This window comes from Colletotrichum gloeosporioides, assembly GCF_011800055.1.
Source record: "Colletotrichum gloeosporioides strain Lc1 chromosome Unknown consensus_96, whole genome shotgun sequence".
Taxonomy (NCBI): Eukaryota; Fungi; Ascomycota; class Sordariomycetes; order Glomerellales; family Glomerellaceae; genus Colletotrichum; species Colletotrichum gloeosporioides.
In genome coordinates this window covers 16,223-30,260 of record NW_025544741.1, presented here as the reverse complement: position 1 = coordinate 30,260, position 14,038 = coordinate 16,223, and the positions used below count along the sequence as shown (strand labels likewise).

The following is a 14,038-nucleotide window of genomic DNA, read 5'->3' as shown; positions in this document are numbered from 1 at the left end:
GGGCTAACTGTTGAGCCGACGAGGTCGTCTTGTTGTGCTTTGGTAAAAGTTTAAAGAGGTATTTCCTGCTAGGTTTCTTCCCTGCACCATTCCCTACGCCACAAACTTGAGATAAGGTGCAATAAAGGGTGTGGCCGTCGGCTCGTGTAAAGACCGTCGGCATTAATCCAGCGCCAATAGCTGTGATTAGTGAACACATCCCCACCATCACCAGAACTGTACTTTCTGAACTTTGTTGATCTCGAGATACGGCCGAGCTGAATGACGCAGACCTTTCATCTCTGGAATACAAATCATCAGAATCACGAATGATTTCTGGTATGCACATCGCCACTCCAGCCTATATTCGCTTCCATATGAAGTAGCAAACGACCCAGGCTGACTTGCAACATTCAGCCATCCACCTACGCAGCAAACCAATTGGCATATACTACAGAACCTCGTTTTTACTATTCAAATTCCAACCCGAATAATGGCCGCTTGTGCATCCTCCAAACCAACTATGAAGGCCCTGGTGACAAACAGGACTATCGCAACCCGCGTTTTCAACCTCAGCACCGGAAAGTCTGTTTTCAAGGGCGCCCATGTCACGGAAACGTCGAAGCCCACCATCAATGATCACGAGATATTGGTTAAGGTGCATACTGTGGCTCTCAACCCTAGCGATTTCAAGCATATTGATGTCATCTCCCCAAAAGGGTGCATAGTCGGGTGTGACTATGCCGGAGAGGTCGTCGAGGTTGGCCGTTCCGCTGCCGGAACCTGGAGGATAGGTGATCGCGTCGCCGGTGTTGTTCACGGCGGACTACACCGAGACCGGGGTTCCTTTGCAGAATATCTCAAGACGGATAGCGATCTAGCTTGGAAGATCCCGCAGAGTATCAGCAACGAAGAGGCAGCTACGTACGGCGTCTCGGCTGTGACTGCTGTCCTGGCGGTCAACGTTCACTTGGGTCTTCCGTGGCCAGGTGAGCCGGGGACAGGTCCGCAGTCATTGGCGTCCACGTCAACGAACAAAATTGTTTTCATCTACGCAGGCTCAACGAGCGTCGGTCTTTTCGCCATCCAGCTTTCGAAGCTTGCAGGGTGCACCGTTGTTACGACAGCGTCGCCTCACTCCTATGAGCTCGTCAAGCGCTACGGAGCGGACCATGTATTCAATTACAGGTCTGATACCTGGATTCAAGAAGTTACCACTGGATTTCCAGATATTTCCCTGGCTTTTGATTGCTTCTCTGAAGGGGGATCCGGACCAGCCATCGCCAACGTCATCAAATCTCAGGGCGGAAAGATTGTCACGTTGCTTGATCAAGCCGAATCCAAGGTCCCCGGAGTTAAATACGATATGATCATGCTTTATACCGTGTTTGGTCGCGAGTTCGCCTGGCTGCCACCGATTGGTCCCAAGTTTCCTGTCGACATGGAGCATCGCCAGGCTTTGGCCCGGTTCTATGCGATCTTGCCTCAGATTCAAAGTTCACTCAAGCCGCCCCCCATCAAAGTGGTTGATGGCGGGATTGAGGTTTTGCTTGAGTCGCTGGATTTGCTGCGTCAAGGCAAGGTGTCAGGGAGCAAGCTGGTTGTGAAGTTCTGAGAAGAAGAATATGATCGGATCCAAATGTCATTGTTCGTTATTGTTACCAAGTAGTCATGACCTGTAGAAATCATTTATTTAATACCGAGACCTATGTTCCCTTCTCAATCTACAAAGGATGTACTTTGTTTGCCGAGACTCCGACATTTGAGTGTCTCCATGGAAGATTCATTCGTTCACATAATAATCTTGAATTTTTCGTGTGCCTGTTTGGGAAAATCTGAGTAGTTTATGTTTGTCAGACTCAGAGCCTAATCGTGATTGGTTCGTACATGATCTGCACCATGAACAACATACCGAGGTTCTTCGAGATCCCAACGCCAAATGAGACCATATGTGCCTCCTAGATAGCCCAAAGACCGCATCATGCCGACGGCATATTAACATGTGGAGCATTACGGTGGAGGTTGAGCCATCAATGAGTTCACGCGTCACGGCCGGAGGGAATGCATTTCCGACGGCCCCGCTTGACGACAAGACGTCCATGGTGACAAATTGTGTGACAATGAAAGGTTCTGTCAATTGCTTAAATACGCGATCATATCATTATGAATCCTCTATTTGTTTAGACCCAGCAGAAACCTATCAAAGCACAAGACAATGGCCTCCCTTGATCAAGAACAACCTAAGCTTATCGCAGTACTTGGAGCCACGGGAAACCAAGGTCGAGGTGTTGTCAAAGCCCTTCTGGATGCACCTCACCACTTCGACGTCCGTGCGATCACCCGAGATCCAGATGGCCCGGCTGCTCGAAATCTTTTAGATTTGGTCGGCCATCACGGGAGGCTTACACTTACCCGCGCTGACGTCTATGACTCGAAGCGTTTGGCAGAGGCTTTCCAAGGCTCCTATGGCATTTTCGCCATGACGCAGAGTTTCGTTGCGGGAAAAATGTACCACAAAGAGGAAGATCTCCGGCACGAGCTCGAGGCCGGGCGGAGTATTGTCGACGCCGCTGTAAAGGCCGGCGTCAAGCATTTTATCTTCAGTAGTTTGCCAAACATCGAAAAGGCTAGCAACGGGCGCTACCCCAAGGTGTTCCACTTTGACTTCAAATCACAGATTGACGAGTGGGCGAGAGAGCGATTGCCAGCCGTCACAACCCTGATACCGGGTAAGGCTGACGCCTTATGAGTTCCTACGATAGGGGAAGCTGATGGGACTGAATAGGCCTATTCTACGACAACCTTCGGTGGCCTAACTACTGCCGCCGAGATGGTAAGAAACGTTCACCAACAAGTGGAGGCCTATGTCTGATAATGCAAATGCAATAGACGACGGTACAGTGCGATTTTGCGCTGCAGTTCCCGAGTCGACAGTTGGTGAATGGGTCGACGTAGGGCACGATGTCGGGATATTTGTTCGCGGTATGTATGTCACACCGCTGAGGTCGAATTGGAATTGCTGACCTTTTTCACCCTAGCTGTACTGATAGCGGGTACCTCGAAAACTGCATCAAAGACATATCCCATCGGAAGTCCCAAGATCTCTTTCGGGGAGTTGGCCAGTGTCTTCTCTAGTACGACAGGCATTCCCGCTCGCTTTGAGAGCGTTGGTCTGGAGGACTGGACGTCTACTGTTGTGTCCGTGGCCGGGGAGGGCTTTAAAGAGGACATCCGGCAAATGGTGCAATGGGTTGCCCATGCGCCTACAGATAAGATATGCTACGGGGCAATGAGCCCCGTGGATGACTGCTCATGGGAAGATCTTGGGGTCAAGGCCAGCACGTTCAAAGAATGGATTTTGAGACAGAATTGGCAAGGCCCTTGATTTGACATTCAGGTATCAAGCAGCATCTACCCGCTTCAATTACATGTACAAAATGTCACTACTCCTACTTGTCTTCGACTTCAAGTCTCAGTCTCATTCCTTCCGAAATTGCGAGTCATTTTTCAAGAGATCTTCTTCCAGGCCAGTGAGGGACCTTCCCTGCGGGGCGTCTGTGCATGTCATGACAGGCCTTGACAATGTCACCAAACTAGCAGCCCAGATGACCGCAGGGAAAGCGAATAACGTCACATCCCACAACACATGAGGCCGGAACACGTTGCGAAGAAACATAATTAAAATGCGGGCAAGGAATATGAAGAAGGGATTCCAATGGCTGGCCGTCTGGTGGAAGGAAGATTCACAGTAATGGCAATCTCATCATTCTCATGACCCGCCCAACCTATGAAGGGGTTTGGGATAAGCAGAGTATTACAAATACGTTAGGAAACTGGCACAGCGAAAGTGAAATGTGCTATTCTATTCCGACAGTCATTGACTCCAGGAGATGTGCTTGTAGTCCGTGGACCCATACCACTAGGGTCGGCACAATATTCCTGCCGCAATGTGAGGATCACTAATCACTCAATTTCCTATTCCGCACGGATATTTTCGAAATTAGAAATGCATCGATCAGGTATCTCCAAGACATTATGACCTTTAATGGTCAAATAACGAAATATTAGGCGGATACGGAAACTCCTCCGTCCCGGACGCCGGCCCGGGCGGACGTCCGGGTACGATCCGACTCTTGACCGATTCCCCCAGGGAGAACTCCGATTGATGAATCATTCTGGCATAACGGGACAAAAATTAGACCGAATGAAATTTAGCATCCTTGTGAGAGCAAGTTCGACGGCAGCTTGCCCATCGGAACAGGAATATCTGATTCCACCTTTGCGTCGATTCTCTCAGTACCTTATAATGATGCCAGCGCTTTATTCAAAAGCTTTATAATTCTCTAAGGAGTAGTTCAAATCAAAACAAGTGACCATCATCAAATTGTCACACGGTTGACGTAATGCTGCTTCTGTTGCCGGCTTTTGCTGCATTATTTGCAGCAACAGGCTCAGCCACCCTTTTTAACTCCATTCCTTTCAACCTATCTACAAACCCAACGAAATCCAACTTTCATGTTACCGCTGACAAACTGGAGAAATTTCAGACCGCATTATTAGCCTCCAACGTTGCCGTAGATGACTGGTATAACCGGCACCAGAACATCCAATTCGGCACCACAAGATCATGGCTTGCAGAGGCCAAGGAGGCATGGATCAGTTTTGATTGGAGGGACAAGGAAAACCACATAAATGGGTTCCCTAACTTCAATATCCCAATCGATGACAACAATCTTGGTCTCACGAACATTCACTTCATTGCCCTGTTTTCCCAGAGAAAAGACGCTTTGCCTCTCCTCTTCTTACATGGGTGGCCTGGGTCGGTCATAGAATTTCTCCCAGTCTTGGACATACTTGCTTCAAAGTACAATGCGGACACTCTCCCATACCATGTTATCGTACCGTCCTTGCCACACTACGGACTCTCTGGAGGTCCGTCAGATATGGAGCTCACTTTAAGCGACGCAGCAAGGCTTATGAACGAGCTGATGCGAAGCCTTGGGTTTGCTTCGGGCTATGTCGTTCAAGGAGGTGATATCGGGAGCTTTATCGCTAGGATACTATCGGAAGCATATCCTGAATGCAAAGCATTCCATAGTAGGTTTACATGAACGTTGCCTTAGATGTGCTATTTGTGGCTTACTTCACTCAAGTAAACATGCTGGCACCTTCGTCTCAGGATGAAATTCTCAGCAATACAAACATCACCGCGACGGAGACTGAACATGTTCAACGCATGTACGATTTCAGTGCTAATGGGTCTTCTTACATCCTCGAACACGGATTAAGGCCATCGACGGTCGGGCTTGTTCTTGCTTCAAGTCCGCTTGCTGCGTTGTCATGGTAAGTCTTTCCGCCAGAGGATTTTCAGGGATGTCAACAGAATTCCCTTAGAGTTTGAGTTCCTTTGAGGCAATACATACGAGACTAAACCTATTCCAGGATCGGGGAAAAACTCATCGAATGGCCAGACCACAGATACCCCCTATCGCTCGACAATATTCTTACTTTGGTCACATTCTATTGGCACACGGACTCTTTCTCACGCAATCTTTACCCATATAGACCCATGGCGGAAGCCGCGGTGGGAAATAAGTTGTTCGATGTTCCAACTTCCAAAGTGAAACCTTTCGGATACTCGGTGTTTCCAGCGGAAAACATTCTCATGCCCGAAGCATGGGCCAAAAAAGCATATCCGAACTTGGTGTACTACAAGCGAAATGAGAAGGTATGGCCTCCATTGTCCCTTTTATCGTGTTTTCTTAGACTTACTCAATGCCTTTGTAGGGCGGGCATTTCGCTGCATTGGAACAGCCTGAAATATTCCTCAGTAATGTGGAAGATTTCCTCACGTTGGCTAGGCCGCTCATCGGAATCTGACGATACCACGCAACCGTTCAGGAAGGAGCTCATGATATGAGTCGTAGGCGTTTCGATCGATCACAGATCGGCTACGTATGTTATGAACGAATTGTCTCAGTGGTGGAATTGTTGAGGTGCTCGTATGTGCATGAGAGCTCGGGAGAGAAAGTAGGAACAAATGGAATTTAGAAAGCAGAACTACAGTCTACTTGGGGCATAGTCATAAGTTACTGTTCAAAGACAATATCAAGTCCAGGCGTGATTGCAACTGCGGTGGGCCTACATTTCGTACGTAAGGTAGCCATACTCAGCTGCTAAGAAGCCCTGGTTGGGCATTCGATGAGCGGCCCTCCATACAAGTCGTCTTTTATTTCATGCGGACTCACGAGCTATTGAGCTTTACAATATACAGAACAATTGATAAGACGCGCACATACCGTCAAAGTCTGTCATTCATCATGCTTCGGCCAAAGGGTGAGAACGGACACCAGATGAATCTTTCCTCTTGAGGGAGTAATCGCAGATCCATATCCATTGTTGAACTTTCTGCGAATGGGTTTGTGTCGAGGTTTTGGTGTGGGGAATAGAGCGGCTTCCTGTCTCAACGACCACATAGATTGGTCAAAAGCCTGTGGTACAAAAGCAATGATTGACGCAGTATCAATACGTCATCATGTGCGATTTGCTTGTTTGAAAGCTGACAGTGGTTTCGGTATGTCGTTGTAAAGTCATAATGGCCCCCTACATGTCCATGAGACGCTGCTTTATTGGTATGGAAGCTCAACAGCGAGTAATGGGGTGTAATAGAGATCTTCCTGGGTCGCGAGGCGGACTCTAGTCGGACCCCGACGATAATCAATTCCAGCCCTGGATGTCTTGAGCGGAGATTAAACCCCAACCCTCATCTCACATACGTTTTAATTCCCGACCTGTCGCTAATCCGTTTTTTCCGCCGCATAATCCGCTTGGTGCAACGGTAATTGACACCATTCAGCGTAGCCAACAGGTCACACATGTGGATTGCAAGTGGTACGTGCAAAGAAAAAGCTCTGCTGCTACAATCCATCCAGTGGCAAAACGAAACCGACATACAGGGGCTATACGAGCCCGGGTATCCTGTAGTTATACGAACCCGACAGTCAGCGAGTATACGAAACCTGCATCAATCTCAGCACATTCGTTGACCATTTCTGTGGGATTTGCTTCCTAATTGAGTTCATATAAAGATATGTTCTTCCTTTGAGAAAGTTGCGTTGTAATACCCTTCTTGGCCTATCGCGTTCAATTGCCTTACCAACTAAACACAGTATTGCCGGACTCTGGGTCAAAATGTTGCTATTCTTAGCCCTACCCATCATCTGTCTTTTTCTCTATTACAAGTTGCATTATCGTCGATTCCGCAAATATGCAAACTTTCCTCAACTGAAATCTTCCCTCGTCTGGGGCCATCTTCAAACTCTTCACAAGGTCCATAAAGATCGCCACCGCATTGATGGAGACATTGGTATGTATTTCACCGATGGACTAATGATTGATAATTAACGATGAATTTCAGATCCTGTCTTTGGCGATCTCATGGAGCAAGCCGGCAACCCTCCGGTTCTCTTCATTGACTTATGGCCGCTGAACGAGCCCATGCTCCTGATCAGAGATCATGACGTAGCCGAGCAGGTTTCGAAGCAATCCCAGTTATGGCCTTACAGCCTACCGAAGTCGCCATCGTTTAAGGAATATCTACCGCTCGTTGACGAGCATTCGTTGATCTGGAAATCTGTGGGTAACAATAGTATCGGAAACAGTGGATTTTACTTACGACATTGGTGGAACGTAGGGCCATCACTGGAAGACATTGCGCAAACTCTTCAATCCTGGCTTCGCGCCCAAGCATCTCATGACTTTGTTGTCGGTTGTCCTGAACAAAACAAAGATCTTCGTGCAGATTTTAGACGAGCATGCGGCTAAGAAAGATGTATTTGATTTGTCCTCTCCCTGTACTAATCCCACGTTCGATATAATCGGTATACAGATCCCGTTCAAGCTCACTAGGAGATATAGCTGATCAAAAGTTAGGAGCTGTGACCATGGACGAAGACCTCCACGTCCAAGTCCCAGACGCACTCCAGAGTCACTTCATCCAAAATTACAAACGGTTTGCCGCGACGTACCGTGCCGATGGTTCCCCTTCATTGTTGCCTTCTTTCAGTGTACGCTGGGAGCGACGACGGCTTGGACAGGCCTTGGATGTCTTTCTCGGCGACGTTATTCGACGGAAATTCGATCTCTACAAAGCAGATAGTAACACGGCAAGTCGGAGTATCCTCGCCCTCAGCCTCAAAGACATCAACATGCTCACTCAACCCATTATGGACGACATCATCAGCGCATTGAAGACATTCCTGTTCGCTGGGCACGACACGACGAGCATCCTGCTGCAATGGGCTTTATACGAACTTTCAAGCAACCCGCACACACTTGCGCGCATGCGGTACGAATTGGACCAGGTTTTAGGCCAGAGCGCTGATCTAGATCATGTCTTTGAAGTAATCAATAAAGGCGGAGAAGAGGTCGTCGGTCAGCTGAAATACACGTCTGCAGTCATAAAGGAGGTTTTGCGGTTGCATCCTCCAGCTGCGACAGCGAGATACTCCCCTCCGGGAACCGGATTTCATTTGACTATGCCCGATGGAAGCCGTATCTGCGCCGACGACTTAATGCTATACAACGGCAACTACCTGATTCACCGATGTTTGCAGGTCTATGGGGAAACAAAAGACGATTTCATCCCGGAACGATGGCTTGATGCGTCAGCTTCCAACTCCCAAACCAGCACTAAATTTGAAAACGCTCACATCCCCCCCTCATCTTGGAGGCCATTTGAGCGGGGACCTCGGAATTACATCGGGCAGGAACTGGCCAACATTGAGGCCAAGGTGATTCTTGTTGTTCTTGTCGGCCGATACGACTTGGTTAAAGAAGGATTGGGCAGGCCTATACTTGGAGCGAATGGCGAGCCATTGCTGGACGCGAGAGGAAGGCACATCACTGATTCGGATGTCTACAATGTAAGATTGGAATCCGCTCAACTGCCTTACCCACGCTCGCTGACCATCGAAAGTCTCGACAGATTACCGCACAGCCAGTTGATGGAATGAGAGTTAGGTCAATCCGCAGAACAACATAGAGACATCGAGGATAAGATTGCAATTCTTTTCGTAGAACACGAAATGCTGAATTCCATTGAACGAATAGCAATCAGTTAGTTATTCACGCCAGGGCGTTAAGCAGAGAGCTGGATATTTATCTACGGTTTGCTGTCAATAGGAAATTCCATTCTGAAACTGAAGAAGAATCCAAAAGGTAGGTCAAGGGCGCTACATCTTCTTGAGAACATGTCACGCTGTCGCTGGGACCTGCAGCAAATTTCCTCAGTGTTCGCGCCTCTGCCTCCTCAGCCGTGAAAGGAGCCACTAGGTTATCTGCGTGATTTAATTTTCAGTGGAGGCGCCAAGCTAGAAAGTATGGCTTCCATGAAATTGTCATTTGACGACCCATTCTGTTTCCGGAAGGTTCACTGGGCGGCTTCAATTGGTAATATGGTCTAGGCCAACAGATCCATCGTGTGAGTGTCCCTACCCCTCACCATTGAGACAGCGCATCCCATTACGCAGACAAGAATCTTCAATTCCTCTGACCGCCCGCACATTTGGCTTCTTGCTAAGTATATATCAATACTAGAGCGGGAAAGTATCGCATATGGGCCGCAAGGGTCAGCAACAGCAATCTTGAGAAATGAGACGCATAGGGTGACTATCACTACCCTTCGACTCCGGTCAAACATTTAGATTCTTGATGGACGGCGCATCTGTAAGAATCAGGTTGATTTCAAGTTTTGGTGCCGGGGGACTAGCTAATCACCATGGCTTCTGAGCTCATAGGTTAACCTATCGGAAGGAAAAAAGTGGTTACGGAAACAAACTGGTTCCGTGCTATCGGACTACATCCGAGTGGACTCAACAACTCGCATCATTCAATGCAACCTCCGGAAGCAAATTGATGAGCAAAAGCTTCGTTAATATAAATATTGAGATAAATAAGAGTCCTGGACGTGCCTGTTGGTGCTCCCACTACATCGATGCAACGGCCATTCAAGTCTTTCACTACCAAACACCGTACGGGAACTTGGAGCCTGCCATCATGCTCACCAGCGTCATTATTTCCACCGCCCTGCTGGCAATGTCTCAGCCAGTTATGGCATTATGCGGCTGCAATCTCAGGGTCGAAAGTCACATCAGCCCGGGATTCTCGCTGGATGTTGTGTCAACTCTAATCGTCGGCTCCCAAGCTGCTGCGATAGTTGACTTGCCCCTCGCCGTTTCTGCCGCCGAAGACCTGGCAAAATGGGTCAAGAACACCACTGACAAACCTCTACTGGCCGCCTTCACAACACACAATCATCCCGATCACTATTTGAGTGGAAAGGCCTTTCTCCAACACTTCCCCGACGCCAAGCATTACGCGACGCCTGAGACAGTGCATGGAATCCAGAACGAGGCTCTCAACAAGGCAAGAATTCATGCGACGTGTGAGATGACTATGACTAACAACTACGCTGATTAGACCGAGTTCTGGTCTACGGCCTACGGTCCCGGTGTCATCGCCCCCATCCCCGCGATCCCGACCGCGTACAACTTCTCTTTCTTCGCCCTCCCAGGCGATGAGAAGTGCCCGATCGAGATACTCAAAAACGTTGGTGGCGACACGATCGACTTGTCTGCTTTCTGGATTCCGTCCAGCAAGACCCTGATTGCGGGCGACGTCGTCTACGGCCACGAAATGCATGCGTGGCTCGCCGACCTTCTCACACCTGCCTTGACCGAGTCTTGGCTCACGACTCTCGACTTCATCGCGGGCCTCGGACCTAACCTCGTCATACCCGGCCATGCATTGTCAGCCGATACCTTCAGTGCTATCGCTGACGTCAATCACACGCGAGAATACGTTTCGTTCTTCCAAGAGAACATCGAAGCTAAAGGCGCCGACTTTTACATCCCACAGGAAATTTCGGAATTGATCGACGGTGCTTTCCCTGGGTTAACGAACCTGACATCATCAACGACTTCGGCTACCCTTCTCAACATAACTTCCGAGAACTTTGGCCGGGGCGGACAAAAACAGGTGCATTATTTCGACTTGACTGTGTATAATGACACAAAAATCTTGGATGGGTGGCGTTTGTAACCAACGTGCCGGACACAATGAAAACCTTGGTAGAGGAATAACGCATTCCAGGTTGGTTTGTGCAAGCATACACATTGGCAAGTGCGAGGGGCAGTACGTGGTTTTTGTGGTAATTAATGAGTTGCAATAACGGCCCAGCACGCCGCCTGCCAAACACCATGTCGATTTAGACATCACTTAATCTTATGCTGAATGGCATTCTTCTTCCCTTCTCACTTTCTTTTCGCAGTTTGCCGCCTTATTATCTATCATACAGTGAAAAAGAATATCAGCCCTTAGGTGACCTTGTTCAGCTGCCAAGAAGCTATCCAACACTCATGTGCGGAGTTAGCCCACAGCGCTGCGGCTGAACCATTGCCAATGCTGGTGGCTGGAGTTTAAAATTCGCTGCAGGCATTTTTCAAGCCACAAGTCGAGGTTTTGGACTGGCTTCGTGATTTTCTTTCACTCGGGTCTTCCGCTTGCATGTACTGCAGCTCTTCCCCCTCGCTTATCGTGGCTTATTCAGGTCAGCTGTTCCCTCTAGGCAGCTTGTAACGGTTTCTTATGGCCTAGCCAGCTATTGAGCTATAACTACGGAGATCTTGTTCTCTTATAGCTGCGTCCTACCTAGTATGAGCTTTCTGAATCTTGCTGTTTGCACTTTCCTGGCCAACAGATTTTGACGTAGACGATTCTCCGCTATGAAGCCTTCGCAAGCACTTCTTATAATTGTGTCCTTGACGTCCTCAGCTTGGGCGCAAAGCAACACGCCCTCCCCTCCACAAGAGGCAGCCTCCTCTCAGGCACGTCAGCCGGAAACCTCAGCGGCCAATGCTCCAGCATCATCAGTCGCGAGACCGCCCGCGTCAGCTAGTTCACCCAGTAAGTGCAATCAAAACCGATTGTCCCTATGTTTCTGGACTGATACAATTGCATCAGATGTAGATATACCACCCCCAGCCAGCTCCGCCCGATCCGACCCCCAAGAAACCACCGCTGCCGTAAGTCAACCTGTGCCGAAGACGCCAGGAAATTCGCCCAAAGCGACATCCGAAGTTGTGCAAGTTGCCGCCTCTTCGAAGGGAAACGACCGGACAGTCGATTCGCCGTCGCCTAGTGTCGTCAACGTAAACCCGGATAACTCTAACAATCCGCAGGCCACCCGGGCCCCGTCCATCTCTGTCCAAGGAGGGGCGGCAAGCACCGGAGCTGCATCCGCGTCTCCAACCACCAGCAAAACTGGACCAGCGCAACCAGGTTCACCTTCCAATGGCAATGGCACAGATACTAGATCGGGCAGCGGGTATGGCTTTTTACTTCACGATTGCTAGGCCCTAGAAATTGACATGGAACAGATCCGGTGCCGGCGCCGGCGCAGGTGTAGCCACCGCCTCACCGTCATCGCCGAACCTCGCAACAACAGTGTCCTTCTCCGCCCAGCCCTCTGATGGATTCTCAAACGTGAACCAGTCCGTCGTCGAGAAGATGCCTGAATCGAAAACACCGACGCCACCAGATGCTTCTACGCTTGAGCAATTCAATGCTGAGTTGACCGCCAACGTCCCCGAAAAGGCCATATCTCAGAAGAATGCGAAGGCTCTGGCTATCTTGGAGACAGCTTACTTTGAGTATTTTGTCAACAAGGACCCCGCACCGGTAGACATGGGAAAGATCGCAATACCCGCCAGCATCTCCCAGTGTCAGACGCAGTATGCGAGGAGTCTGGTAAAGAGGAATAGCATTGTCGACGAGGTTCTCAGCTACGTTCCTCTCCTGTCAAGAGATTTGCGCGGCTTTGACGATTGCAAGGCTGTCGAATCGTTGGAAGTCGGAGTTTACTTCCATTACATGAGAGCCACATCAACCGCCGACAGGCCCAATGAGCTGGAGTCTCGAGTGAAAGCTCAGGTAAGAGACAAACTCGTCGAATCTCCGAGACTTCCGTGAGAGCTGACAGCGCACGTGCAAGGTCGACGTCCTCAACGAAGCGCTAGGCGCAATCAAGATCAACTTTCGTTACATGTCCCTGAACTGGTGGGAACCCAAGACTGGCGAAGACTGGTCCGTCGTCACACGCAGGGAAACCAAACTGCAAGAGTGGCAGCAGCGCACCCGTGCTCCGGGAAAGCTCACTCTAACAGTGTGGCTTGTGAACGGGCTTCGCGGGAGCCAAAACGACGATCTCAATAGCGTAAGCGTTGCCCCTTTTCTCGCGACCGTCCCTGGCTAGAGGAGGAGTTCGCGCTAACCCGTCACACCTGTCACGGATAGTACGCCACCTTTCCCAACGAAAACTTGGACGCGAATGACGGCATCGTGATTGAGGCCGCGCATGTCCAGGGCGGAGATTCCACAACGCTCGTTCACGACGTCGGACACTGGTTGGGATTGGGACACACATTTGGCGACATCGGGACGCACTGCGCCAGCCAGGACGGGCTGACCAATGCGACGCAAACATCGGGAATGAAAGACGTGGTTTACGAATGTTCTCAGGTCCCCTGTTCAGGCGGGAGCGCGGTTGAGATAAACAACTACATGAGCGTAAGCGATCCCCGTTTCCGTCGTTTCGGCATCACCCACGTGCGATTGAAGATGAGTTTCAACAGGCTGACGCGTCAAACAGTACTCCTCATGCCGCGGCAAAACTCCGCAGGACGGGTTCACGACGGACCAGAAGGCGCGGATGTTTGCCAATGCGCTGCAGTTTCGTCGCGGGTACGAGGCGGGAGAGTGCATGCCGGACGGCAAGGCGGCTGTGCGGAAACGGTCTAGCATGCAGGATTTGTTGGATGGCAAGTGCCCTGACGTTGACAAACAAGCCAATATCCTGATGGACACGCCTCATAGTCTGAGCGCGAGGGCGCACGGATTGTCAAAGATGGGATGGGCTGTTCTTGCAGGGTGGTGGGCGGTCACACTGGTCATGTAGGTGTGAGATGGGATGAGATCTTGACTGATGTTTTCGATATTGGTG

General features: G+C 49.8%; 6 protein-coding genes across 6 annotated transcripts; all 6 read left to right on the top strand.

The window, feature by feature from the left end:
* Positions 1-502: 502 nt before the first annotated feature.
* Positions 503-1,594, top strand: GCG54_00015702 (Protein TOXD; the record flags this gene model as incomplete). The annotated part of the gene is made up of 1 exon (XM_045415477.1): positions 503-1,594. One exon carries the CDS (start codon positions 503-505, stop codon positions 1,592-1,594), a length of 1,092 nt encoding a protein of 363 aa, XP_045257540.1.
* Positions 1,595-2,194: 600 nt separating this feature from the next.
* GCG54_00015701 (Nitrogen metabolite repression protein nmr) lies at positions 2,195-3,364 on the top strand (the record flags this gene model as incomplete). The annotated part of the gene is made up of 4 exons (XM_045415476.1): positions 2,195-2,708; positions 2,765-2,812; positions 2,869-2,961; positions 3,018-3,364. The coding sequence occupies 4 exons, from the start codon at positions 2,195-2,197 to the stop codon at positions 3,362-3,364; spliced, it is 1,002 nt and encodes a 333-aa protein (XP_045257539.1).
* Positions 3,365-4,382: 1,018 nt separating this feature from the next.
* On the top strand, positions 4,383-5,859 carry GCG54_00015700 (putative epoxide hydrolase; the record flags this gene model as incomplete). The annotated part of the gene is made up of 4 exons (XM_045415475.1): positions 4,383-5,076; positions 5,103-5,322; positions 5,422-5,707; positions 5,767-5,859. 4 exons carry the CDS (start codon positions 4,383-4,385, stop codon positions 5,857-5,859), a joined length of 1,293 nt encoding a protein of 430 aa, XP_045257538.1.
* A 1,311-nt stretch (positions 5,860-7,170) lies between these two features.
* On the top strand, positions 7,171-9,022 carry GCG54_00015699 (Cytochrome P450 4Z1; the record flags this gene model as incomplete). The annotated part of the gene is made up of 5 exons (XM_045415474.1): positions 7,171-7,345; positions 7,397-7,614; positions 7,673-7,859; positions 7,912-8,903; positions 8,957-9,022. The coding sequence occupies 5 exons, from the start codon at positions 7,171-7,173 to the stop codon at positions 9,020-9,022; spliced, it is 1,638 nt and encodes a 545-aa protein (XP_045257537.1).
* A 1,013-nt stretch (positions 9,023-10,035) lies between these two features.
* GCG54_00015698 (uncharacterized protein) lies at positions 10,036-11,079 on the top strand (the record flags this gene model as incomplete). Its single annotated transcript, XM_045415473.1, has 2 exons — positions 10,036-10,371; positions 10,459-11,079. 2 exons carry the CDS (start codon positions 10,036-10,038, stop codon positions 11,077-11,079), a joined length of 957 nt encoding a protein of 318 aa, XP_045257536.1.
* A 683-nt stretch (positions 11,080-11,762) lies between these two features.
* GCG54_00015697 (Extracellular metalloprotease 1) lies at positions 11,763-13,993 on the top strand (the record flags this gene model as incomplete). The annotated part of the gene is made up of 6 exons (XM_045415472.1): positions 11,763-11,943; positions 12,001-12,364; positions 12,417-12,969; positions 13,019-13,252; positions 13,333-13,605; positions 13,688-13,993. The coding sequence occupies 6 exons, from the start codon at positions 11,763-11,765 to the stop codon at positions 13,991-13,993; spliced, it is 1,911 nt and encodes a 636-aa protein (XP_045257535.1).
* Positions 13,994-14,038: the final 45 nt, after the last annotated feature.